The sequence below is a fragment of the Carassius auratus genome, linkage group LG44F, assembly GCF_003368295.1.
Source record: "Carassius auratus strain Wakin linkage group LG44F, ASM336829v1, whole genome shotgun sequence".
In the NCBI taxonomy this organism is placed as follows: Eukaryota; Metazoa; Chordata; class Actinopteri; order Cypriniformes; family Cyprinidae; genus Carassius; species Carassius auratus.
The window spans coordinates 2,210,439-2,237,120 of record NC_039298.1 but is presented as its reverse complement, the minus strand read 5'-3'; the positions used below and the strand labels follow the sequence as shown (position 1 = coordinate 2,237,120).

At 38.3% G+C, this 26,682-nt stretch overlaps 1 protein-coding gene across 1 annotated transcript in view; it reads right to left on the bottom strand.

Annotated features, from left to right (window-relative positions):
• The window catches only part of LOC113068308 (transmembrane protein 222), a 35,311-nt gene extending 13,938 nt beyond the window's left edge, over nucleotides 1-21,373 (bottom strand). Inside the window, exons 1-5 of the mRNA XM_026241008.1 lie at nucleotides 21,141-21,373; nucleotides 18,943-19,027; nucleotides 15,888-15,919; nucleotides 13,493-13,589; nucleotides 4,102-4,232 (exon numbers count right to left, since the gene is read on the bottom strand). Of these exons, the coding sequence (XP_026096793.1) occupies nucleotides 4,102-4,232; nucleotides 13,493-13,589; nucleotides 15,888-15,919; nucleotides 18,943-19,027; nucleotides 21,141-21,259 (464 nt within the window). The 5' untranslated portion in view covers nucleotides 21,260-21,373. The remainder of the gene's footprint in view (nucleotides 1-4,101; nucleotides 4,233-13,492; nucleotides 13,590-15,887; nucleotides 15,920-18,942; nucleotides 19,028-21,140) is intronic.
• Nucleotides 21,374-26,682: the final 5,309 nt, after the last annotated feature.

Sequence of the window (26,682 nt, the reverse complement as noted above, 5' to 3'; positions counted from 1 at the left end):
GATCTGAACAAAAAATTACAACTTAAAAACAATTAAAAAGTGCTTACAGGATTCCTAAAGAAAACAAAACCATTATAAAACAATAAAATAAATACTGCTGTCGAGCCTTTCCACTTGGATTTCACAGGTTTGCTTTTGGTATTCAAAATATTCTGCATGGAATCGCCGAATCGCCAATACCACAACACGAACACTGCCCCAACTGCACAAAACAGTCCCAAAATGAGACACAGCTGCAGGCGCAATTGCTGATCAATGGGAAACCCTTAATGAAAGAGCTGAGTGAGATATGTGGAGGAAATTTCTAAGCAATTTTTTTTTTTTTTTTTATGCCAATTTTTAAAAAATAATTTAAACCTTTTTTAATCTTTTGATCCCATCCAAGGTTGTTCTGTCTATTGGTTTTGTTTTGTACTTGTCATGCTTTAAAACTCAGTCATACTAAAGTTTTTATAAGGCAAAGCGTGTCTTTGCACTATATACATGTTTTACAAAAAATAAGGGAAACAAAGTAGCTGATGCATAATATGGAGATTTAATTGTAAATATAAAGATGCTTAGCTCTGACAAATTTTAAACTGTAATAACCCACTGGAGTCGAAGCCAGCACTGGTGTGGTCCGTCTCCTATTTTCTTGATGACCGTGAAAAAAACTAAGAATATGACATTCTCTTTGGGTATCTCTTTGTAACACTCAAAAGAAAAAGCAAAAATTGAAATGGCATCATATTAACCCTTTAACATTTTTAGGAGGAGTAAAACTGACATTTATGCTTTTAACAGCCGGATGTATTTACACTAGCTTGTCCAGTTTTGTGTGGAATGCGCCCCAGACCACCTTCTAAAGTGGTTTGATCAATCTGATTTAAATCCATTTTGAAAGTGTTTCGGAGGGCATTTACACATTGTCTTTTCAGGATTCGATTGCTATCCTATCAGAGAAAAAGCATGAAGTGACCAGGTGTAAACAGGCCCTTTGAGGGCGAGTATTATCATGCTATATTCAACTAGCTAAGTCCCATTTTCTTACAGTTCATACTTGTCTTTTAATTATTTGTGTATACTCATGTCTATCCAGATAATGTGTTTATTTGTATTAATTTGATTGATGTGCTTGTTTGTGCAACGTATATGATTTTTGTAATAATAGTAACTGAATAATATTTCAGTTTCCAACAAGACTGTTATTATAATCAGAGATAAAAAGGTTTAATAATTGAATTGATATTCATTTTGATGGTAGCCTATCCCACGGCAAAAAATTCCATGGCAAAAAAATAAATAAATAACTCTACAAATTTATTCAGCCTCCTTGTCTAGGGGATCCCGTATTAAAGGAGATACCATTTTTGTCACTTTGAGCATGTCTGCATGATGAAAATATGTTCAAAGAACGTTCACTGCAAAAAAAAAAAAAAAAAATGCTTTTCTTAGAATTTTTTTTTGTTTCCAGTCAAAATATCAAAATATTCTTAAATCAAGATGCATTTTTCTTATTTTGCTAATTATCTGCCAGTAGGGTAAGAAATTCAAAATATGCTTGTTTCTGTTTGAATTAAGATCATTTTCCTTATCTTACGGCAGACAATTTTACGTGTTATGTAAAATGCACTTGTCTGAGTATGTTACTGGGTAAGTTACCTCTTTTTCAGAAACAGGCATGAGTTACCCTGCTTTCTCTGGTTTGACAAACCTCCCATTCTGAAATGGATTAACATACTCAGAGTTTTCACTTCATATCCACCCCAAAAAATGTACATATATATTATGACTCACCTGATTGGCCATTGCATTCATAAGCTCAACAGAACCGTGTGTGATTGGTTATAATGCGCAGCGCTGTAAAAACGCATCTATCTCTGGCTCAGCGCCAGCAAGCGATCACAGATCTGAATTTAGCAGCTGATGATATGACTCGCTGAATGTTCTCATGCCGGTGTGATCGTATTAATATGAATAAAATATTAATCGGCTATTTTTTGTCTTTTGGAAGCTGCATTCAGCTTGGTTCCCTTCTGTTATAAGCCACACACGTACAACAAACTAATATCACAGTGATATCGTGTATACTGTAATTGAATGTAGCCCAGTTAATACCTGTTGAACAGTAGACAGCACCGGTTCATCTAATAAAGATCTTCATCGTTAGCATATTGCAGATTTGCTTTCAATTCAGTGCAGATCCATGTCCACGTTTTCAACACTGCTGATTACGTTACAGCTCTGAGTGAACCACTTCAGACGCTCAGCGCGTGCGGCAGGGAACTGAACGACTCATTCAAACTGATTCATGAACCAATTCACTCGTTTGCAAAGGTTTGATCAAGCCTTTGAACAGAATTGACTCAAAAGAATAAATCATTCGCGAATGGGCATCACTCCAAGAGATGGTGCCAAGAGAAAAGTAGATGGCGCGTTTGGAATAAACTGAAGCATTTATAACATTTGCATTAAGATAAAGTAACGAGAGGAGCGTCACACACAGTAACGAAGTAAAAGTAAAAAAAAATTACCAAAAAATTACCCATCTTTAAATATACTCCAAAAAGTATTAGTTACCCAAAAAATTTACTCAAATGTAACGAAGTAAATGTAACTCGTTACTACCCACCTCTGATTTTTAGCTATAGCTAAAATAGTTTTAAGATAAGTGCACATTTAAAACAGTTAAGCAAACTTCTTTTCACAAAGGTGGTGCTTACCTATGCAAAGACCATTAATCACAGAAGACAAATTATTATTGTGAAATCACATTTTCCCTCAACAGAACATAGCCTGTTTTTTTTTTACTTTACAATATCAGATAAGAATGTGTTGTGGACCAGATTTAATGCTGATAGTCAAAATTCTATCTCTGTGTGACGTCCAATTACTCTACATTCTGATGCAACCCCAACAATCTGCTTCAACAAGCTGGAGGACAAAAGAGCTGCATCATCACTTCATACCTGCAGTTCCTTATTTAGTGACTGACTGACAGTAGAAATCTCACATTAAACAGTGATGGATGCATCCTGAACATATTGGGCCAGGAGAAACGCACATAATGCAATGCTTTCAATTATACCTGGGTGCCACTGAGAGACACCATGACAGCCCATCCCTGTGCGAGTCCTTCTCAAGCCTCCTGGGGCCAATGCACATGCATTGTGCTCTCAGACAGTAACCAGGTCTCTGAAAAAAAGGTTGTGTCTGGAGCAATCCCTTATTACTTCAGGTGTCATGTAGGAGCATTATTAGCTGACACCCAAAACACAGCACTGGGTCCAATTTATCGGTCCTATAATTATGCAATCCTGCAGTGGAGAGGACTTCAAATCTAATTTAGGATATAAAATGACTGCAAACACAGACATTATTATTATTTTTTCAGAATACACAAGATAATACTATTAAGTGCTATAGTTAAAAAAAAAACACATTTTTCCAAATGTGGCTTTTCATCACAGAGTTTTGAAGTTACATCCAGGATGTGCTGCACTGCTCAGATTTCATCAGACAAAACTTGCTAATTGGGATGAATGTATGTCTCATTCATAGGTTTTCATACGATCTGCTGACAGTCCAGTGTTGGTTATGTTTAGGGACGGACCCACATGCTTGCGTATCGTACAAATTCATATGAAATCATAAAAAGCGTTGAATGCTATGATTAAATGTTTAGCAACAGACACCCAGTCAAGTGCCTTATTTTCACCTGCTTTTGACAGTAACAGAAATGTGACGTTTCAGTGTTTGAGGTGAAAATGCATCAATTAGAGTGTTTTATTCTGCCCTTTTATTTCAAAAAGACTATTTAGTAAAAACTCGATAGTACAGTCTGTAATACATTATATGTTGATGTGCATGTATAAGCCTTTATGTAAATAGGCTTGCATGCTGCGTTCGTCCAATCAGTGCCACTGACACTGCTAATATGCAAATAAGAATTTTTGTAATGTAAGTTTAGGAATGTACAGTATGAATTGTCAGTGTATGAATACACATGATTATTAGAAAATTACCAATCACACAGTCAAATCAAATCAATACAAGAAATCAGATTCTCAAAGATGCATACATGACATGTAGACGAACACATGTAGGAGCGTTTGGTCTCACCTGACGTGTTTGCCATGAATGAGTGCCAGCAGGCAGAGGTTCACCATGTTCCACGAGGTGCTGTTATCATAGCACATCAGGTTCAGGGCCATGGCCACATGCGAGTGACAGTTGTCACAGCAAAGGTTGTGCTGAAGAGAAAACGGAGATCATTTGTCAGAATATACCAAAGTCTCTTTAAAACAAGTCATGTCACTCGGCGGCCATCTTTGAAACGCCTCTCGAGGATGCAGGTGCAGCTCCTGTCTCTTTGAATGGGGAAACATCAGATCTCTCCAAAACTGGGGCTGGATTCACAAAACATTCTTAAGAAGAAATTTCTTCTTAACTGCCGTTTTCTTCTTATTTTTTTACTTTAGAAAAAATTAATCTTAAGAATATCCGTATCTGTTTTCATAAGATTGTTCTTAAGACAAAACCAAAGAATTCAAATTCTTGAAAAGAATCTTCTTAAAAATCATCGTAAATAACTTCTGAAATTTAGGGACAGCCCCAAACTTGTCTTAAATCCCAAACAATAATAATTAATGAATTTATGGGGTTATTTCAAAGTAATTGTTATATTTAAGCATTACAACAACAGCTATGTATAATACATAGTAGTAGGGATGTGCATGAGTTTTCTGAAGATGACTGTCAATGTAAACACGATCATTCATGATTAGCCTGTGTGTGACGCTGCTTTTTGCTCACTTCAAAACTCATTAGCAACTCTAAAACGAGTCAGATAGGGAGCTTTAATTGAACGCCGTTAATTTTAGCTTATAAATACATAATCTTTGGGGGAAAAGGGGAAGTCGTGGCCTAATGGTTAGAGAGTCGGACTCCCAATCGAAGGGTTGTGGGTTCTAGTCTCGGGCCGGACGGAATTGTGGGTGGTGTGCATGTACAGTGCTCTGTGTGTGTGTTCACTGCTCTGTGTGTGTGCACTTCGGATGGGTTAAATGCAGAGCACAAATTCTGAGTATGGGTCACCATACTTGGCTCAATGTCACGTCACTTTCACTTTCACTTTCATCTTTGGCAGTATTCAGCGCATATATATGCGCAGGATGCATTTGCTGTAGAAGCGCAGACTTAAATACCGGAAGCGTTCACTCAGATGAGAACGTAAAAACACCTCACAAAAATGAATGAATCATATCGCTGCAGCTTGAGACAGGCTAAGTTACTTTTCAGAAACAGGCCATATTAAAAATGTGAAGCTGAGCTCCAGTCAAAGTCACAACGAAAATATACAGTCTATGGTGCGTGCTTATTATGATTATTAGGATAATCTACCGGAAGTGTAAAAAGACAATCGTGTGAGTTTATCAGTGTGTCGTGTATTCATTCAGATAACGGCTGTTATTTTCTTCTTAAAGGTGCCATCTGTCATGTCTGGCAAAAAAAATCAAGTCATACTCCACATTCCATACCAGATGGGGGCAGTATGCTTCAAGCATCCACCGTGAGACACACGCAATTGACTCTTTTTACATGCTTTCACACCACACATCAATTTTCTCACGCACAGAAAAACCACGAAGCAAAGAGGACACGGAGACCAACAGACTAGACAGAGCAGGTTACTTATGAAATAAAACAACGGGTAAGTTATAGCTAGCTAATTATCAAACGCAGCTACGGTTAGCCATTGTTAACATTAGCAAGTTTATCGAACAGCCTTCGATACATTTCTATGCTATAACTTCCCGAAAACAAATACACAAACATATAAAACAAACTTCTAGCGAAATACTAACAGCATCTAACTTACCAATCCAAAAGAAATGTTGCAAGTTCGGACTCAAACCTCATTTCTTTCAGGTCCATCAGTTGTCTCCAGCGATTAAAAGCAGTGCCGATGTTTACTCTGGTTCGGCTCCTTTTCTTATCGGATTTGATTTGTGTTTCCGAGCGCGGTTGTTTCCCTGTAGCGGGTGACGCTCTCTTCCCTGAACTGAAATGAAGTAGTGGGCTGTACTTTCCACATGATTGACATCAGGTTCAGACACGCCCACAAGACGTGCGAGTTATTCGTGTATTGCAGGTTGGCTGGTGGTTATGTTGCCCGCATACCGCCTCCCACGGCCGAAACTGGTTTTACGACACCTGTCGGGCCGGGGCTAGTAATGCTAATGCTAATTAAGGTTGATATCTCTGCAGCACTATAACTTGACACTTTTTAAATGACATCATCGCCCTTATTTCTTCTCATTCTTTTGATGCGTGTAGGTCATGTTATGGATATTTTTACCTCAATTTTTGCATATGGCACCTTTAAGGATAAAAAAAAGATTTTATTAAGAATATACTTCAGAACTTATTACGATTTTTTCAAGAATTGCACATTCTTACGAACTTCGTGGAATTCATCTTAAAGGAACACTCCACCGTTTTTTGAAATAGGGCTTATTCACATTATTTCCTACATTTAGATAGGTGGGCAAATGCATTTTTGTGTCAGTGCATGCATTGTTTTAGTCGGCGTTAGCTTAGCTTAGCACAATGAATGGAATCCTTTGTTGCCAGCTAGCATGGCCGGAGTAAAAGTGATCAAAAAAATAAAAAAAACCCACCTAATTACTTCTTGTGGCCTGCGTATTCACAACGAGTACAAATAGCGATCCAGATTAACACTAGGCGATTTCCTTGGCAGATATTGACTTGGGACTATATTATGGGGAAGCACAGAAGAAAGCACTGCTACTTCGGCGCAGAGATATCACGCAACACATGAAAACATCAACTCTATGTGAATACAGGTATAATATGGGTCGATCTATACATGCGTCATGATTAAAATAATCACTTACTCTGTGGACAGCTGTCCATTTGGTCCATTCGGCGTGGGGCGTTTTTTCCAGTTCACTTTGTCACACCGGAAAAAAAAATCGAGTACTGCAGAATGGATCAGCGCCGTGAAATCCTCTGTAGATGTGACACAACTTCGGGCACGCTCATCTTGATCTGACGTGTTGAGCCTGGTCATCAATGGCAAAAACATGTCCCACTCTCTACAGCAAAGACACTCTATTTCCGTCGGCATAGATTGGCATATTCCCCCACATTCACACCACCAGTTCATGTTGGCTCTCATCCTCACGTCCTCAGGCTGTTGAGCGATCGCAACTAATACACGCGAATATAAATTTCACTCGCGGCTGGCTTGACGGTGTTTTTCTGAAGTGCGGCTGGCTTGACGGTGTTTTTCTGAAGTGCGGCTGGCTTGACCGCAGTCTCCTACTGTCGTTCTATTTCCAAAGCACGCAGCTCGTCTTCTGTAAACTCTGGTTCAAATAGGTATGGTTCTGGTTCTTGGCTGTCTGAGAAGTCACCCTCTTCGTCTCTCTCAAAATCAGCCATGTTCATCGCCATTCGTGTACTGTAAGGAAAATAGCCAGGCAGCTACTATTCACGCCGGTATGTTGACGGAAGTCGTGGGATTTCATGTGTTGCGTGATATCTCTGCGCCGAAGTAGCAGTGCTTCGCCTAAGCAGCAGTGCTTCGCCTGTGCTTCCCCATAATATAGTCCCAAGCCAATATCTGCCTAGGAAATCGCCTAGTGTTAATCTGGATCGCTATTTGTACTCGTTGTGAATACCCAGTTCACAAGAAGTAATTAGGTGGGTTTTTTTATTTTTTTGATCACTTTTACTCAGGCCATGCTAGCTGGCAACAAAGGATTCCATTCATTGTGCTAAGCTAAGCTAACGCTGACCCAGTCAAACTAAAACAATGCATGCACTGACACAAAAATGCATTTGCCCACCTATCTAAATGTAGGAAATAATGTGAATAAGCCCTATTTCAAAAAACGGTGGAGTGTTCCTTTAAGAAATTTTTTAAATTTATTTCTTATTAAGATTTTTGTGAATCCGGCCCCTCTCACCAATGAAATATGACAACAACTGACTCATAAATGTGATAGCAAAAAAAAAATGCATATTTTTCAGGCTAGATCAGTTTAGTCCTAAGCGTATGTCTTCTTCTTCTTCTTCTTCTTCTTCTTGGTTTTTAACGGCGGCTGGCAACCAGCGTAATTAGGTGCATTACCGCCACCTTCTGCTCCGGAGTGTGGAACAGAGCGTTACATTCTATTCATTAATCCTGTCCTTTTAAGAAATTCAAAGAAAGCTTTGCTATTTATTTTACTTGCCCATTTTATTAAAGATTTAAAATGTACCACCTGAATTCCATTCTTCTTGATTTCAACTATCATACTACTTCTTTCTTCCTCATATTTCTTACATTCAAGAATTGCATGAGTTACTGTTTCTTCTACTTTGCATTCATCACATAGTCCATTTGGATGCTTCCCTAATATTCTGAGTGTACTATTGAGATTGGAATGTCCCAGCAATATTCTATTATATACAACCTCTTCTTTCCTTGTTTTACCAATATGTCTTATTTTTTTACTTACTTTGTTAATTAAATTGTAGAGAAATCTACCCTTTTCGTTGTTGTCCCACTTTATTTGCCATTCTGCAATAACCTTTTTCCAGATTAAAACCTTAATTTCAGACTTGCTTAGAGGAACTTGTAATTCTATTTCTTCTCTCTGCAAGGCTTGTTTTGCTAACTTATCTACGTCCTCATTTCCCTTTATACCTATGTGTGATGGAACCCAAATAAAACTAACTAAAATATCATTCTGAACCAATCTAGAATATATCTGTAAAATACTAAAAAGAATATCTTGATGACTGGATTTAAAAGACCTTAGACTCTTTAAAACTGAGAGTGAATCAGAACAAATTAAAACCTTTTCAGGTTTATAATCTTCTACCCACTGCAAGGACAAAAGTATTGCTATCATTTCAACAGTATATACTGCCAAATGATTGGATGTTCGCTTTATACAACTCATTGTCCATTCTGGAACTAAAAAGGCAGCTCCAGTTGTCTCACGATCTGGATCTTTTGAGCCATCTGTAAATATTTGCAGGTATTGAGGATATTGTGTTCTAAAGTGTACAGAGAATGCTGAAGACATGTCTACTTCTCTTTCTGCTTTTTTAATTTCCAACAGATGTAAATCTATATGGGGAGTTGTATAACTCCATGGTTCATTTTCAGGAATCACCACTGTTGGGCTCATCTTAAACCGATTTACCTCCATTTCTTCTACATACACTTTACTACTCCATCCAAAACTTTTTCTACACAATTTATTTTGTTCCCAACAATTCATTAAAACCATTTTTGTAGGATGATCTTCTTTATGACCTTTGAGGTTAGCCCAGTAATTGATCATTAATTGTTTCCTTCTCATTTCCAGAGGAATCTCTCCTACCAGGACTTGTAAAGAAGGAATGGGTGTTGTTTTTACCGCTCCACAACACTGTCTCATAGCTTGTGCTTGTATTTTATCCAATTTTTCCAACAGGGTTTTTGAAGCTGAACAATATACCACACTGCCATAATCAAACACAGATCTGATCATTGCCACATAAATAGTTTTTATTGATGAAAAACTTGCCCCCCATGCCACTCCACTTACACATCTCATGATGTTTAATACCTTCTGACATTTTTCAATAACTTTGTTTATATGCTCCACCCATGTAAGTTTTGTATCAAAATAAATACCTAAAAATTTAAAAACATTAACTCTCTCTAAGGACCTCCCGTACATCTTCAAATTTATCTCTGGTATATTTCTTTTCCTAGAGAAAATTATAGTCTTAGTCTTTTCTACTGAAAATTTAAATCCCCAATCATATGCCCATTCTTCTACCTTTCTAATTACTTCTTGCATCCTTCCATTAATATACAAAATATTTCTTCCCCTTTTCCATAGAGCTCCATCATCAGCAAAAAGAGATCGACCTACATCTAGCTGTACTTGATTAAAAACATCATTAATCATTATGGAAAAAATTAATGGACTTATAACACTCCCTTGTGGAGTTCCATTTTCTATCTCACATCTGTTTGAAAATTCATTGCCAATTCTTACCTGTATACTTCTGTGCACCAATAAAATCTTTAATCCAACTGTAAATTCTTCCACCTATATTCATCATTTTCAATTTTATCAAAAGTCCCTCCCTCCACATCATATCATATGCTTTCTCAACATCGAAAAATACTGCAATTATTGATTCCTTATTTACCTGAGCTTTTCTAATTTCATTTTCCAAACATACAACAGGGTCCATTGTTCCTCTTCCTTTTCTAAAACCACTTTGATACTTAGTTAATATTCCTCTCTTTTCCAATAAATATGTCAAACGGTCTGTAACCATCCTTTCCATTAATTTACATATATTCGAAGTAAGAGCTATTGGCCTATAATTAGCTGGTTTAGAAGGATCTTTGCCATGCTTTCTTATTGGAATTATTATAGCTTCTTTCCAAGCATTTGGTAACCTTCCTTCCTCCCATACTCTATTATACAAGTCTAAAATTTTTTTCATTGCTCCATATTTAAGATGTTTCAACATTATATTTGTGATCTGATCTTTTCCTGGAGACGACCGTGTATTATTTAAATTACTAATGGCTCTTTTCAGTTCATCTAGGGTAAACAGGAGGTTAACTGACTGAACTTCTGTTGCCCCATTTCTTTCTAGTTCTTCTAGATGTTGTCTCTTTTTTATTTCCCTCCTCCTCCTTCCTTCCTCACTCAGATTCCCTGACCCATGGATCTGTACAAATGTTTTTACCAACATTTCTGCTTTGTCTTTGTCTGTTACTGCAATTTCCCTTTCTGCTTCTAATACTGGATATCCACACTCTCTTTTATTGCCTCCCATTCTTTTTATCATACTCCACACGTCACCCACTGGTGTAGTTCTCCCAATCTCACTACAAAAGCTTTGCCAGCTATTTCTTTTAGCTTGCCTTATAGTTCTTCTTACCACTGCTTGAGCTTTCTTGTATAATATTAAATGATTATAATTATGCATTCTCTTAAGAAGTTTAAAAGCCTTATTTCTAGCTCTAACGGCTTTACCACACTCATCTGTCCACCATGGAACCGCTTTCCTTGTCATTTTTCCTTTACTTTTTGGGATTGTTTCCGACGCTGCTTCAAGCAGTATGGTACAAATGTTATTATTTAAGTTGTTAATTTCTTGCTTTGATTCAATTACTTCTAATCTTTCCTCACAAATTTCTTCAAATTTAGCCCAGTTTGCTTTTTCAAATACCCATCTTCCTCTTCCTTGCGCTGATGTTCTCTCCATCTCTATATCCAAAGTTGTAAATATTGGATAATGATCACTCCCAATGCTAGATTCCTCCCAAACCTCCCAATTACACTTACTAGCTAAATTATTAGAAACCAATGTCAAATCCAACACAGCCTCCATCCCCGTACGAGGATCTATCCTTGTACCCCTGCCATCATTTAAACAAACCAGCTCTCTTTCCTCTATTAATTCCTCCACCACTTGTCCATTAGCGTTTATAAGTTTCCCTCCCCATAATGTATTGTGTGCATTTAAATCCCCACACCATATTACTCTACCACTATCTTGTCCATGCACTTCCTTCAATTTATCTAAAACCAGATTTTTACATGGATTATAATAGTTTATAATAACTATTTCCTGTCCTCTCCCCCATACCCCCACAGAAATATATTCTTGGTCTCTCCCTTTTCCCAGCACCCTATGTTGTATTCCTTGTTTAATAAATGTTGCACACCCTCCACCATTCCCTTCTTCCCTATCTTGACGTACTACATTATATCCCTGTAAAACATATTCCAAACGGCATTTCAACCAAGTTTCCTGAACACAAATTACATCCGGTTTTATATACAATTCCTCAATAAACTGCTTGAACTCCTGACCATTTGCCATCAAGGATCTAGCATTCCACTGACAAACCCTCATAGATATGTATTACCCATTTGTATCCTGACTTGACCTTATCTGAAGTTCATCCCTAACTTCTTCCCAGGTCAAGCCCACCAATCCAAGATGACGTATTGCAGCTATTACAACTACCTGTATTTTTTGAGTTTTTGATTCAATCCCTGCTGTACCATTAATAACTCCAGCAATAAATGTCACAAATTTTTTCTTTTCAATAATCATATAATCTTCTGAAACATCTTTATTTCTTCTAACTGCATCCCCTGGCTGATCACTTTGCTTTGTATTTTGGTCTCTAACCAGTTTTGCTGCCTCTGCATAAGTTATCTTCTCCTCCACTCTCCTTTTCTGAATCACCATCTCCCTCTTTAACACTTCACATCCTCTAAAGGCAGCACTGTGACCCTCACCACAATTACAACACTTTGGTTTTACTCCCTCCTCACACTTGCCATATTCATGATTTCCTCCACATCGTGCACATCTACACTTTTCTCTACATCTTGTAGCAACATGTCCAAATCTTTGGCAATTAAAACATCTCACTGGCCCCGGTATAAACTCTCTTACTATATAACTCATTACCCCCAACATAACTCTTTTTGGAATTCCCTCCCCTTGGAATTCTATCACTACTGTTTCAGTGTCTTTCCTAACCCCTTCAACAACTGACTTTAGCCTATGCGCATTCACTACTTTTCCTCCTTTTACATTACCTTTAAATTCTTCCATACTTATGTTAAGAGGAACACCGAAAATAATCCCTTTTTGACCACTAGCTTTACTTATAGTTCCAACTTTGTTTGTGCTGACAACTTTAATCCCTCCTACTTCTTTTACTTTGAGAGCTTTGTTTGCCTGTTCTTCATTATTACATCCAACTAGCAAATTTCCATCAGAAAGTACTTTAGCAAACTCAACATTTCCGATGTCCCTATTTATGATCTTTGTCAGTTTTAGCGGATTAATTTTGCTTACCCCTAACTGTTCCCCAAATCTCACAATGCACTTAATGCTATCCCTACTCCTTTCGTCAGATTCTTCAACATCACTCCTTTTCTTCCGTTTTTCTCCTCTACTATTTCTAACTTCATTCCACCGGTTCCCTAAATATCCACCATTTTCCTCTTCGCTTCCTACATCCATACTTCCTTCACTATCCCCCCACTCAAACCTCTCTGTTCCATTCGCGGAGCAGTTGTGCCTTGCCGCCGATCCTTTCCGTCCACCTGCTGAGGTTTCCGCCATGTTCCGTGTCGAAGCCACAAAACCGGATCGCCCCCTAAGCGTATGTCTCTGAACGCTGATTGTTTTATAGCAACTGGGACGCTTCTAATCAGTGACGGGTTGACTGATTACTGATTGGCTCTTTTATTTAGAAGGCGGGGTTTCCTTCGGTAGAGCAGCCATATAGTGTTGCATTTTCTCCCCATTCAAAACAACATGAGTGACATGTCTTTAATATATTCAGTTCACCTGTATGCATGCTTATAGAAATATATATATATTTTTATATTATAAAGAGAAAAAAGATTTACAGTTTTGATTTTCTAAATAGGGAAGAAACACGTGTTACCATTCTCTGTTTGTACTCTTCTGATGCGTTGTGAACTGCAGTGTCCCACGCATTAGATCCACTGGCATACACTTTACTGACGTCTAACATCCAGTACCTGGGAATAAAGCAGATACATATCACTGCAAGCACATATGCAATGAGTGTGAAGGACGTGCATCATGAATAGCACACAACGCAGTTCAACAGGCCAAGTGATTTCTTTTATAACCACTGTTGGAGGACATTAACCCTATAAAGTCTGCTGTATAATATTTGATATGCAAATTCTAAAGCATAAAAATGATTAACACAAGTAAGACCTGATCTGAAAAACCCATTTAACACAATCTACTACATGCCTATTGTGATCTGATTGATAGTTTTAGGAATTTTAGATTGAGACATTTTAATATAACCACTTTCAAGTCATGGTTCACATGTACTTTTTCAGTGAAATCTTTACTTTTATAAAGTTGACGTAAGAATAACTTTTATATTGTTAGTAATATTTCAAGATATCTGGAACATAGCAACTAAGGTTAAAATGATTATCCATTCATGAATAATAAAACAAAATTGAGTATTAAATATAACACAGTCTTTTATTTGAAATATGATCAGGCCCAGAAGAACATTTATTTATATTTCTCTCAATCATCATTGTATTGCATTGCATTATTTATATTGCCCCCAAAATACGAACTACAGAGCTTTAATCATAAAACTAAGCATTTACGTCTCATCTTACTAACACATATTATTGGGAGATATAGAGTGACAACTGATATTTACTATATGCATTTTATGTTTGTAATATTGTTTAAGAGATCTCATTGATTTACATTACAAACAGAATCAGAATTTCATAATTTCTGGCCATATAAACATCAACAACTGCACCAAATCATGTCTTTTTTCTCAGTTTGGGCTTCTGAATAAAATCAAGGTGTTTTTTTCCACTTCGTGTATGAGCTCCACATTCTCACTATATCACACTATATGAGCCATAAAAGCCTGATTTATCAAATATGATACGAAACATAAAACACGTATGCAAACTTGACATTACAAATGTCACCTTTAAAACCTGACGTGAATATACAAACCCGATTCCAAAAAATCATACTGGATTCCCGTGATCTTCGGGACTTTAGACGGCACTGCGTCACATACAGGAATGATACAGTAATGGAAATCACAACATGGGCTCAGGAATACTTCCAGAAAACATTGTTGGTGAACACAATCCACCGTAGCATTCGCCGTTGGTCAAAAAAAGAAGCCATATCTAAACATGATCCAGAAGCGCAGGTGTTTTCTCAGGCCCAAGGCTCATTTAAAATGGACTGTGGCAAACTGGAAAACTGTTCTGTGGTCAGAGGAATCACAATATGAAGTTCTTTTTGGAAAACTGGGCTGCCATGTTATCCGGACTAAAGAGGACAAGGAAAACACAAGTTGTTATCAGCACTCAGTTCAGAAGCCTGCATCTCTGATGGTATGGGGTCGCATGAGTGTGTGTGGCATGGGCAGCTTACACATCTGGAAAGACACCATCAATGCTGAAAAGTATATCCAAGTTCTTGAACAACATATGCTCCCATCCAGACCTCGTCTCTTTCAGGGAAAACCTTGCATTTTCCAACATGACAATGCCAGACCACATACTGCATCAGTTATAACATCATGGCTGCGTAGAAGAAGGATCCAGATACTGAAATGGCCAGCCTGCAGTCCAGATCTTTCACCCAGAGAAAACATTTGCGCATCATAAAGAGGAAGAGGAAGAAGACCTAAGACAGTTGAGCAACTAGAAGCCGGCTTTAGACAAGAATGGGACAACATTGCTATTCCTAAACTTGTCTCCTCAGTCCCCAGACGTTTGCAGACTGATATAAAAACAAGAGGGGATGTCACACAGTGGTAAACATGGACTTGTCCAAACTTTTTTGAGATGTGTTGATGCAATGAAATGTAAAATTAACTTATTTTTCCCTTAAAATTATACATTTTCTCAGTTTAAAAATTTGATATGTCATCTATGTTGTATTCTGAATAAAATTCATCATTGCATTCTGTTTTTATTCACAGTTTTTACAGTGTCCCAACTTTTTTGGAATCGGGTTTGTATATATATATATATATATATATATATATATATATATATATATATATATATATATATATATATATATATATATATATATATATATATGTGTGTTTTTTTTTTCTCCACATGTCAGGTTTTACACGTTAAAGGTGACATGACATCTGTAATTTCTTTGACAAGTGCATACTTTATAGTACCCCAGCTTAATATAGAGACAGTTATAAATCATTAATTAAAGTAAACACTGTGGCATCGCTCAGTTTTTATCATCCAGATCAACAAAAAACCACAGCACTGACTCACTTCGTCGGTCTTCCAAACGCCATGTTGTCCTCCTGCAAGAACAGAGAAACAGACACGTAAACTCTGTATGTGTACGATGTCAGATATCATTGTGAACGCACACCTCTCTCTCTGTGGGAGCCAATAACTCTGGGTGGTCTATGTTACCTGCAGCTATCCATGAGCTGTCACTCATCTCAAGTATGTGCAAAGATTTAGTCCATCTTAGCTCATGGTGGCTCAGTTCTGCTGCCAGGTCATGTGACTAATGACTGTAGCACTCATGATGACATCATGATGACAGCACTAATTGCCTGACAGCAGCACAAGAGCACATACAAGCGCCTCAGGTTCAGTCCTCTCAATCCTCTCAGAAATATTGCTAGCAAAATATTTTTTAGCAGTATTCATTGGACATATTTTAAACAGATACCTTGCTTTTTTTTACTTGTTTACACTTAAAATTAGTTCAAAACAAGTTCATAAATTCTAATGCCAGAGCATTAAGTGAATGCAGTCTTATGCAGTGTTGCTTCTCAAGAATATGTATATTGTATTAAGTATATTAAATAAACTGGAAAACAACTACTTAAAGGGGAAGTTCACCCAAAAATAACAATTCTTTCATAATTTACTCAGCCTGACTTTCTTTCGTCTGTAGATCTCAAAAGACGACATTCTGAAGAATGCTGGTAACCAAACATTTGCTGATAGCCATCGACTTCCACAACATTTTTCTGAGGACAGCTCATTTAAAATCTACTTTCTAAATACATATTATAGATCTTATTGTGAATGATTGAGCCATGTATATGTTTCTTTTTTAAATCTTTTATAATGCAATCGTTGATGTTTTGAAGAATGCTGGTTACCAAAAGGTGACCAGCGATTTCCACTTGTATGGACGCCCAACCCCTCCCCCCAAAAAACAGAGACATTTCTCAACATATCTACTCTCATGCAGATTTGTACAGTGCCCCAAAAGGGACATGGTGGTGGAAAACATATGGGGTGGGAGGATTTTTTTTTTTGTTTCCCTCAAAGATTGTTTTGTTCGCAAAGATATTTGCATTCTCTTGTGAAAGTTGATTTCCGACAAACACTTTCTGTTGAGGCTCCTTTACAGTGCTTCATACACCTCTGTACATTCACATTGGTGCGGTTCATAGAGGTTTATTCTGAACTTGGACTCAAGAATATTTGAGATTTGAAAAAAAAAAAAAAATTCCTCTCGCCCCATATTTTTACCACCACCACGTCCCTTTTAGGGCTCCGTAGGTTTGGAATGACAATGATTTTTTTGTTTAGTTCACATGGATCAGTAAGAAATCGCTAGTAACACCCAGGGGGGCAGGGTTTCATATTTTATTCAAGCACCCCTGGGCGCTGTCATTGGCTAGCGGACCCCCTCCTGCTGTTAGCATTCCATTGACTTCCATTCATTTTGGCGTCACTTTGACAGGGAATAACTTTACATCTGAGGCGTTTAAAGACTCCAATTGTCCATTTATTATTTCTAAAGAAACACGAAAATGTATAAAAGGGCCCATTACCTTCTATCTTACGTTGTGGCCTCATAGAAGCAGTTTTTGTAAATATAGGCTAACGATTGCATCAAAATCTGCGACTCTCTGTCGCACAGTAGAGAAATGACCATATGGACAGGAGGAGAAGCTCGCAGGCAATCTTTTACTGTCTATGAGGCAATCAGGGGGACGTGAAGGCATGAAGTCAAGGGAGAAGCCCATAGAGAGTCCATAAAAGCAATGGGACAAACTTATTCAACAACGTCTGCAAGATTCGGTGGGTGATTCCGATTTCTCTTGGCACAGCGTGCTCACGTGACATCTACGTGATCAAGCTCAGTTTGAGTCTGCGCAGTATGCTCGACCCCCAGGAAGTGCGTGCTTCTAATTAAATTAAATTAAATTACATTTATGCATTTAGCAGACGCTTTTATCCAAAGCGACTTACAGTGCATTCAGGCTATCAATTTTTACATATCATGATTGAATTCACCTGTCTCTGTTGAATCCAATGGGGTCGCTGTGTCCATTTCTTTTATTGTCTATGGTAACACCTTGGCAACAACCAAAACACAAACACTTTGCAAGTGCAAATGTAAATAATAATCCACTGCAGATACAAGTCTATTATCAAGGATTTCCCAAAACCCTTAAACTGAACTGACCTCAACCCAGAGCGCTCTGCTCAGTGCACATGTGAGACGTGTTGCAGTCGCTGTCAGAAGCAGATTGTGGTGCACTTGAGAGTGTGCTGACCCCATAACCCCATCCTCTCACGTTACCGGCCCCGCTCTACCCAACACATTTCACTTCTGCTCCTGTCTGACAGAGATCTGTTTAAAGGATAATGTCTGAACCTGAAGAGAACTGCTGTGGAGCTTTTGTACCATGATAACTTTGCTTTTGTTTAAACAGCTTGTCTGAATTTGTACAGGATTCTTATGAACAAGCAGTTGGATCCTCCATTTAATACCTGGTGCATTATGAGCTAGAGTTGCCCGGACTGTGAACTCGTGGATACTGTCATGCATTTTTAACAAGAAGATCTCCAGAACACTGGAAGCGGCTGAGAACACAATTACTTGTCCAGAGAGCTGAATGAGGTGTAGCTTTCACCACCCGTCCTCCTCTGCTTTTTTGCACAGGTATAGATTTTCTTTTGGAAATAACAGGATGTGCTCGTACAGGGTCACCAAGGAAGAACTTTCCAGTGATTTCTAGTAAAAAAGATCCATTGCTAATGAACAGAAGTTCGCACCAAGTTATAGAGACCTTTTAGATCTAGAGGAACGTTCTTAAGTGAAACCAGTATTAAAGGTTTGACATTGAGGTCAGACAGGAGGAATGTCCAGCCCAGTCTACATAACACAGGTCATTTATAACACAACTCAGGAGTCTCACAGTAACAAGCCTCCATGGGCTTCTAACAAGCTCATTGTTGCCAGGTTGAAAGAGATCCAAACCATCCAATGACAGATTTAAACCTGCACGGTTTGGAAACATTCCCAAACATTCCCATTTTGCTTGGTTACAATAATGCATGTACTTACTGAGACAAAGTATGGACCTGCAAAATCCCGGATCACTCCAGAGGAGGTGCAGATGCCCATGTGGCCAATGAATGGAAACAGCCATCTGAAAGAAATAAACAATTAATAGCTATTAGCATAAGCATGGTTATTTTGTATGGATAACACATTCAGTTTATTAGCACTATTACAGAAATCTTACCTGATTGACAAATAAAAACATTAGGTCTATTCTTTTATTCATGTGGAAACTTGTGTAATCCAAATGAATGGGAATTTTATACGCCATTCAAATACATAAATCTTCAATTTAAGCCCAGATATTTTTTTTTGAGCACAGCCAAGCATAACGTAAAATAAAACCTTACACTTTATGATAACAGACAGAACATTATCCCTCACTTACTGCATCAGCATTAAAAAGGCCAGAGGAAATTGCTAAAAATAAATAAATAAACCCCAAAAAAACTATAATTTTAAATTGTTCACAAGCAGGGAAATACACAAGGCCTGATGCTGGAGAATGCCCTTTTCAATATCATACACCTGGCCAAAATCCAGCTTCCCGTGCTGATTCATATTCATGTTATTTTGGCTTTGAAATCGGCATTCCAAAGGACAACCAGATAAGGAAGCGGATTAGACCAAAATTCCTGCCAAAATGATTAAAAAATGATTAGCAGCTGAGCTCTCAGGGGCGCAGTATGAATAACAGTATGAATCTCCTGGATAAAACAGCCCCAGTGGAGTGTGTGAAGTGGAGTAGGGCATACGCCGGCACCCCAGATATGCTCCTGTGTGCATATTTATCACCAAGTGTCCAACAGAGCGAGCCAATGACCCAAATACAGGAGAAGAAGACAACATGGGGCGAGGAACTCTCACACTGAGACAATCTGCAGTGGAAGACACCAGGAGACTGGTCTAAGATCAGCTATAATCAGATTCATCCCAGCATATGTGATTATCAGAAAGAGTTTGGATCCTGAGACCAGATCATATGGGTGATGTTAGTGAACTCTAGCTCCATCCCAGGACAAATGCATCAAAGATTCAATCAAAGGGATCCTGTTTGCAAATAATGGTCATAAATTATAGAATTACTGATATGCATTACAAAATGTTGTCCAGTCACAATGGTTTAACTTAAAAGTAGAATATTAAAAGGTACCATGGTACTACAATTTTCAAAGTATTACTATGGTATTCTTTAAAATACCCAGGCGTAAATACCACAGTATTAATAGGGTTATCATTCAGCACCATACATCTACATCTATTTAAATAAAAGCACCACTGTAATTCCACACTAAAGAGAAGAGAAAACATTGTAATCACTTTAACCACATCTATAATAACAATGTAATGACACAGAGGAACAGTGTTGCTGGAATCTCTTTCAGTTAACAATAGTTATCGTTATTGTCATCTTCATAATTCTTGGTGTCTTAAAAGATTTCTTCTCATGTTTACTGGATCAGGGTTAAGGATAGGGACGGATAAAATGTACATGCACAAAGAGCAGTTTTTAGCTAATATATCATGAAATGACTACAGAAATGTTTAGGATTTTATTAATTTTCATGACTTTTACATGCTTAGAAATGTTAAGTAAAAATTTGCTCATATTTTCAGGTTATCCATGACAATGCAATCCTTGTACATTCAAATATTTGGTGTCACGATTTGTTACAGCAGGTTTTTTTTTTATTATTATTATCAATGATAATCACATTGAAACCGAGTTAATTGTATTACACCCCTGTTTGACCCGTTTTCTCCCACTTTATTTTAATTTAATATTACAAAGCCTTTAATAATTCTAAGAGCGTGTCTTCGGTGTTCTAATATTTGAATTTGTGTTCCAATGAATGACGTCATACAGGTTTGTAACAACATGGAAACGAGTAAATGATATCAGAATTTTATTTCCTTCTGGGAACTACCGTTTTAACACAGCGACCAGGTTTTTCTTATCAGGAAATCATTTAATCTTTAATGGACCTTTTTACTGCGCTGTTAACGCAACGCAAGGCGACGCGACATACCTGGTCGCTGCAACCGCAATCGCTCGATGACGCGACGCGACGCGACGCTAGCTGGTGTAATGTGTGGTGTAATGCATCCATCATAAACACAGACCTCTTTCTTACGGGACTGAATCGATTTCAAAACATCAACATGAAGCCAAAGCCTCGGCGGAGGCGAGAATCACTCACGATAGCACGGGGATTGGCGTCCATACAATACAGTAGGGGTAGCGGCTAATGCTCGGGTCTATCCTCTCAAACGCTATGTTATAATTCTTCATGGTCTCTATTTCGACAGCATCCGCCATCACCAGCTGTGAGAAATGAACTTCATTCGTTCCGCTTCCTGGATGTGCAGCGCGCGGGCGACGCGAGCGGCGCGTTCCCGGGATACCTTCGGGCACTGCAGACCTCACACTTCAACGATGGTAAATATCACGCTGTAAAATGACAATAATAAGCTTTGTGAGACGACATGTTTGACACGAATATACAGATGTATGGATATAAAAGTCATTTAGCATGTTAATGTTTCATTCTTAGTTTGTACGAGTCGTTCTGCGAAACAGGTAACATAAACACGCGTGCTTGTTTATTTAAATACACAGGGAATATAAATTAAAATAATGACCATCAATGACTATCAAAAGAAGATAAATTTAAAATGTGTACTGTTGCCACATTATGAGCTACAATTTAGAACAAGGTTCCTGTAAATGAATAAATCAAAAACAAACATTTTAACAAAATATTGATTACTACTACTTATGCAATCACGATAAATACTGCTTTAATAATCATAATTATTATTATTATTATTAAAATAGTTTATGCAGAAAAGATAATAAACTAATGCATGAATGCATTTACTTTAAAGGAATGGTCCACCCAAAAAATGAAAATTTGCCGAATGCAAGATGTAGAATATATAGATTTTTTTTTTTTCATGGGAACAAATTTAGAGAAATGCAGCATTCCATCACTTGCTCACCAATGGATGGAGGTTGGAGTTAAAATAACTTAATGATTGATTTGTTTCTTACAAACACAGAGCTTTTTCATTTTATTTTTCACATAAAATGTTAAGTGATGGGCTGGAGTGGTGTGGATTACTTGTGGATTATTGGGATGTTTTTATCAGCTCTTTGGACCCATTCACTGCTGAGGATCTGTTGCTGAGAAAAAGATGAAATGCACATTTTTACAAACAAACTCAACTATATCTTGTATGTACTGGGGTCAAAAAAGGTTTGATCAGCACATTTTGGTGAGAACTATTCCTTTAATGAATATAAAATCCCAAAAGATTTCTGTCAGAGGTTGAGATATTATGTGAATAGCAATTTTAACGGCCCTCAACACAATTTAACGGTGTTAGGGTTCTGTCACATCGCTCTAGTTTATTTGTGACAGAGCCCTGGCGCCTGTACCATGATGGTAGATGAACAAATTCAGAATTTGAGTTGACTAAACCAAACTCCAGTCCGACTTTGATGCTGATCATTAACTTTCTTTGTCAACTCAGGCTTACATCAAAGTTTGTGGAGCATGTGCACATGAATGTGTGACATCACTGGTGAACAGCCAATCATGAGCCTTAGTTAAAGGTTTTTGGGAAAGGTCAAGAGATTGAAGAATATGAATTTAAATGCATTTTTCATGAAAGGGAAAATAAAATAAAAATGTTTGCTTTATCAGAGCAGTCACAAGTGAAACTCCTTATATAAAGTGAGTGATACATTTACATTTAATCATTTAGCAGACGCTTTTTTCCAAAGCGACTTACAAATGGGAACAATAGAAGCAGTCAGGTCAACAAGAGAACAACAACAGTATACAAGTGCCATGACAAGTCTCAGTTAGTCTAGTATAGAACGCATAGCCAGGTATTTTTTTTTTTTTTATTAAATGAAAAGACAAGAAAAGGAAAAGTACTGGTGTTAGTAGGTTAAGTGCAGGCGAAAAAGATGAGTCTTTAGATGTTTCTTGAAAATGAGTAAAGTCTCAGCTGTACGAATTGAGATTGGGAGGTCATTCCACCAGCTGGGCTCAGTCCAGGAAAAAGGTCCGTGAGAGTGATTTTGAATTTCTTTGGGATGGCACCACAAGGCTTCGTTCACTTGCAGAGCGCAAACTTCTGGAGGGCACAAAGGATTTAACCAGTAAGTTTAGGTATGTTGGTGCTGTGCCGGTGGTCGTCTTGTAGGCAAGATCAGTACCTTAAATTTGATGCGAGCGGCTACTGGTAGCCAGTGTAACCTGATGAGGAGAGGAGTAACATGAGCTTTTTTTGGCTCATTGAAGACAACCCACGCTGCTGCATTCTGGATCATTTGCAGAGGCTTGACAGTACATGCAGGAAGGCCCGCCAGGAGAGCATTACAATAGTCCAGTCTGGAGAGAACAAGAGCTTGGACAAGAAGTTGGGTTGCTTGCTCTGACAGGAAGGGTCTAATCTTCCTAATGTTGTATAAGGCAAATCTGCAGGACCGGGTCGTTGTAGCAATGTGGTCAGTGAAGCTTAATTGATGATCCATCACAACTCCTAGGTTTCTGGCTGTCCTCGAAGGAGTTATGGTTGACGAGCCCAGCTGTATAGAGAAGTTGTGATGAATCAATGGGTTAGCTGGAATCACCAGGAGTTCTGTCTTTGTAAGGTTAAGCTGAAGGTGATGGTCATTCATCCAGCTAGAAATGTTACTCAGACAGGCTGAAATGCGAGCAGCTACCGTCGGGTCATCAGGCTGGAATGAGAAGTAGAGTTGGGTGTCATCAGCATAGCAGTGATAAGAAAAGCCATGCTTCTGAATGACAGATCCTAAAGATGTCATGTAGATGGAGAAGAGAAGTGGTCCAAGTACTGAGCCTTGAGGAACCCCAGTAGCAAGGTGCTGTGACTTTGAAACATCACCCCTCCAAGACACACTGAAGGATTTGTCAGAGAGGTAGGACTTAACCCACAGGAGAGCAGTTCCAGAGATCCCCATCTTTCTGAGGGTGGACAGGAGAATCTGGTGATTAACAGTGTCAAAAGCAGCAGACAGGTCCAGTAAGATGAGTACCGAGGATTTTGAAGCTGCTCTTGCTAGTCGTAGGGCTTCAGTAACCGAGAGCAGAGCAGTCTCAGTTGAGTGGTGATAGAGACTTGTAAAATCATGTAGTCCTATTTGAAGTATTATCTATTGATTCTACAGCTTATTTATGTAACATATGATCTGTATATATTAACATTAATTTCAAATAAAAACTTTGCTCACATCTGATTAGACCAATTTCAGTTTAAGTCCAGGACACACCAAGCTGACTTCAAAGAACTAGCGGCGATGAAAGCCGGCAAACTAACATGTGCTTTCTATGCATGCATGAGAGGAATTAACTGTCCGTATCAGCAGCTATCAAAAGTATATATTCATCATTCAAAAGGAGAAACCGAAACAAAGATATACGAGACAAACACAGATATACGAAATGTAAAGCTGCTCTTGGTTACCATTTTGAATATCAGTAATGTTGATAACTTTAATCATTTATGTGTCTCATGTTGTTATGAAACATTTGCGTATTTGAATGATTGGGAAAGACCACGTAACATTTAAACAGCCTTCTGTCTGTACCGCCGTCATTTGCTTGTTTTCATCACTTTCGCTTTAATTCTCGGGCACTGACTCTTTCACTTAATTGAACATCCAATCAGAGCTCTAACTTGTGGCAACAGTCCTGACTGCCCTGAGGCAAAACTCCACCAACGAGTGCAAGACACCAAACAAACCTGACCACCACTCGCCGTCTGCAATGAACGCAGCTTAAAGCCAAGCCACTTTCATGCTAACTAAAACCCAGGATTGGTGCAAACTAAACTGAAATTTACCTGGCTAGCCAGCTGATCTGGCTTTATGTTGTGCTGAATATTGACCCCCTGCCAAATTATTACCCCCTTCTTTGAAGTTGCTACCTGATTGCATAATCCTAACCTCTTCCCCACTCCATGTTCATGTTTTTAAAGTCCAACTGAAATCAAAGTTGACCATATTTACTTTGTTTGCCTAAATATATAGTTTTGTGGTGAACAAATGAATTCATGCAAATCAATCCACACAAAAAAAAATTTGGCTTTGTAATCTTTCATTAAAATCTGAAAATGCCCCTCCCCTCTGCATTGGAGGACCTTCCCTGGTGACGTAGGTTTGACGGTTTGGGTGTCTGCTGAGCATCCGTACCCTCGCTCCTCTAACTGACAGTAGACGGGCTGCCTGTGTGTTTGCGAGCATTGACAGAGTGTGAAAGGAGAGATGGTGAGGAGGTGCATTTTTGGTTGTGGGACTCACAAAACATTTTTTCCATTTCCTAAAATTCCCTTGTTATGGTCCAGATGGCTCGAATTTTTACATTTCGAGGAAGGAGGGATAACAGAATAGGTCACTGATGAGCCTCCATTTCTGAATGAAACAGAAAATGAAGGTGTTAGTTGGAAAATAAAGCCACGCCCACTATTTTTCCTCATTTAGTATTCTGTTTCTCTCAGAAATACGTCACAACACTGGAGAAAAGTCGTTTGCAACTTCCGGTTAATGCAGACTTTAATGGCTTTCATATAATATTTTGTCTTGTGCTGTGTAGCACGTAGCTTGTGTTTTTCACTGGCTGAGTGCTTTCTTGTTACGGCTTGTGAGTGTTCTCATTAGCTGCATGTTCCTATCTTGTTTTGTTCAAGCACATGGCTTGTGATTGTCTTGCTGGCCATGTGCTTGTGTTTTGGTTTTGCGTCGGACACATGGCTTTTGTTTTGTTTGTTTCTGTGTGCCATGTGCTCTCATGTCTATTGTCTTGACCCCACCCTTTTTGTAATTTGATTATTGGTTCATTGGCCCCACCTGTCCTCCCTTGGTACCTGCCTTTTTTGCTTCCTATTTATTCTCCTTGTATTTGCAGTCCTGTGCCAGTTTATTGTCTTTTGTTTGTCATTGTGTACCTTCCCTGTTCCCATGCCGGTAATGTTTTATCCCCCACATGTTTTTTTGTTGTTGCTAATAAATAGCCATCTTATCTGTACAATTAAGAACTTGCTTCATTCTGTTTCTTTGGATGTGTTTAACTGTGAATATTTAAACAATACAATTCAATGTTAGTAACCCACATGGAGATCAATTAACCTCAAGTTTTCCCTCAGTGCTGTATGGTTTTCACTGTAAGAGGATTCATCTGTACTCTGGTTGGAGGAGGAAAGGAGAGGCTCGAGGGAATGCTGTGCATCCATATGTCCTCCTCACTGCCCCCCATTAGACCTGACAGGTGATATATGGGGCACACAGCAAAAACAAACTACTCAGCAAAAGCCGGCGGATGTTGATAAACGAAGGCATGGTGACACAGATACTGTGGGCTCACCGTGGCCGAGCTTGGGGAGTTCGCCTGCAAAATACCACTTCAATTTCTGCCCACAGTATCCAACCCAATTAGTGCAGAAGATTCACAATGCAGTGTCTATTTAAACACTCATCAACATCCCAAAGTCCACTTTCAAGATGTTTGATCTCTTTTCTCCATCTAGATTATTCCTTTCCCAGTTAATTTGTATGCATGCAATTAAAATGGTCTCAAAATATAGTTTTGCTAGAAAAATCCACCTTTTTATCTTGATCTTGGAGTAGTTAAATATTGCAAAGGCAATGTTCAGGTCAAATTTCATTCATATAAATTAATAAATAGTCAAAATATGCAGTGTATGTGGAAA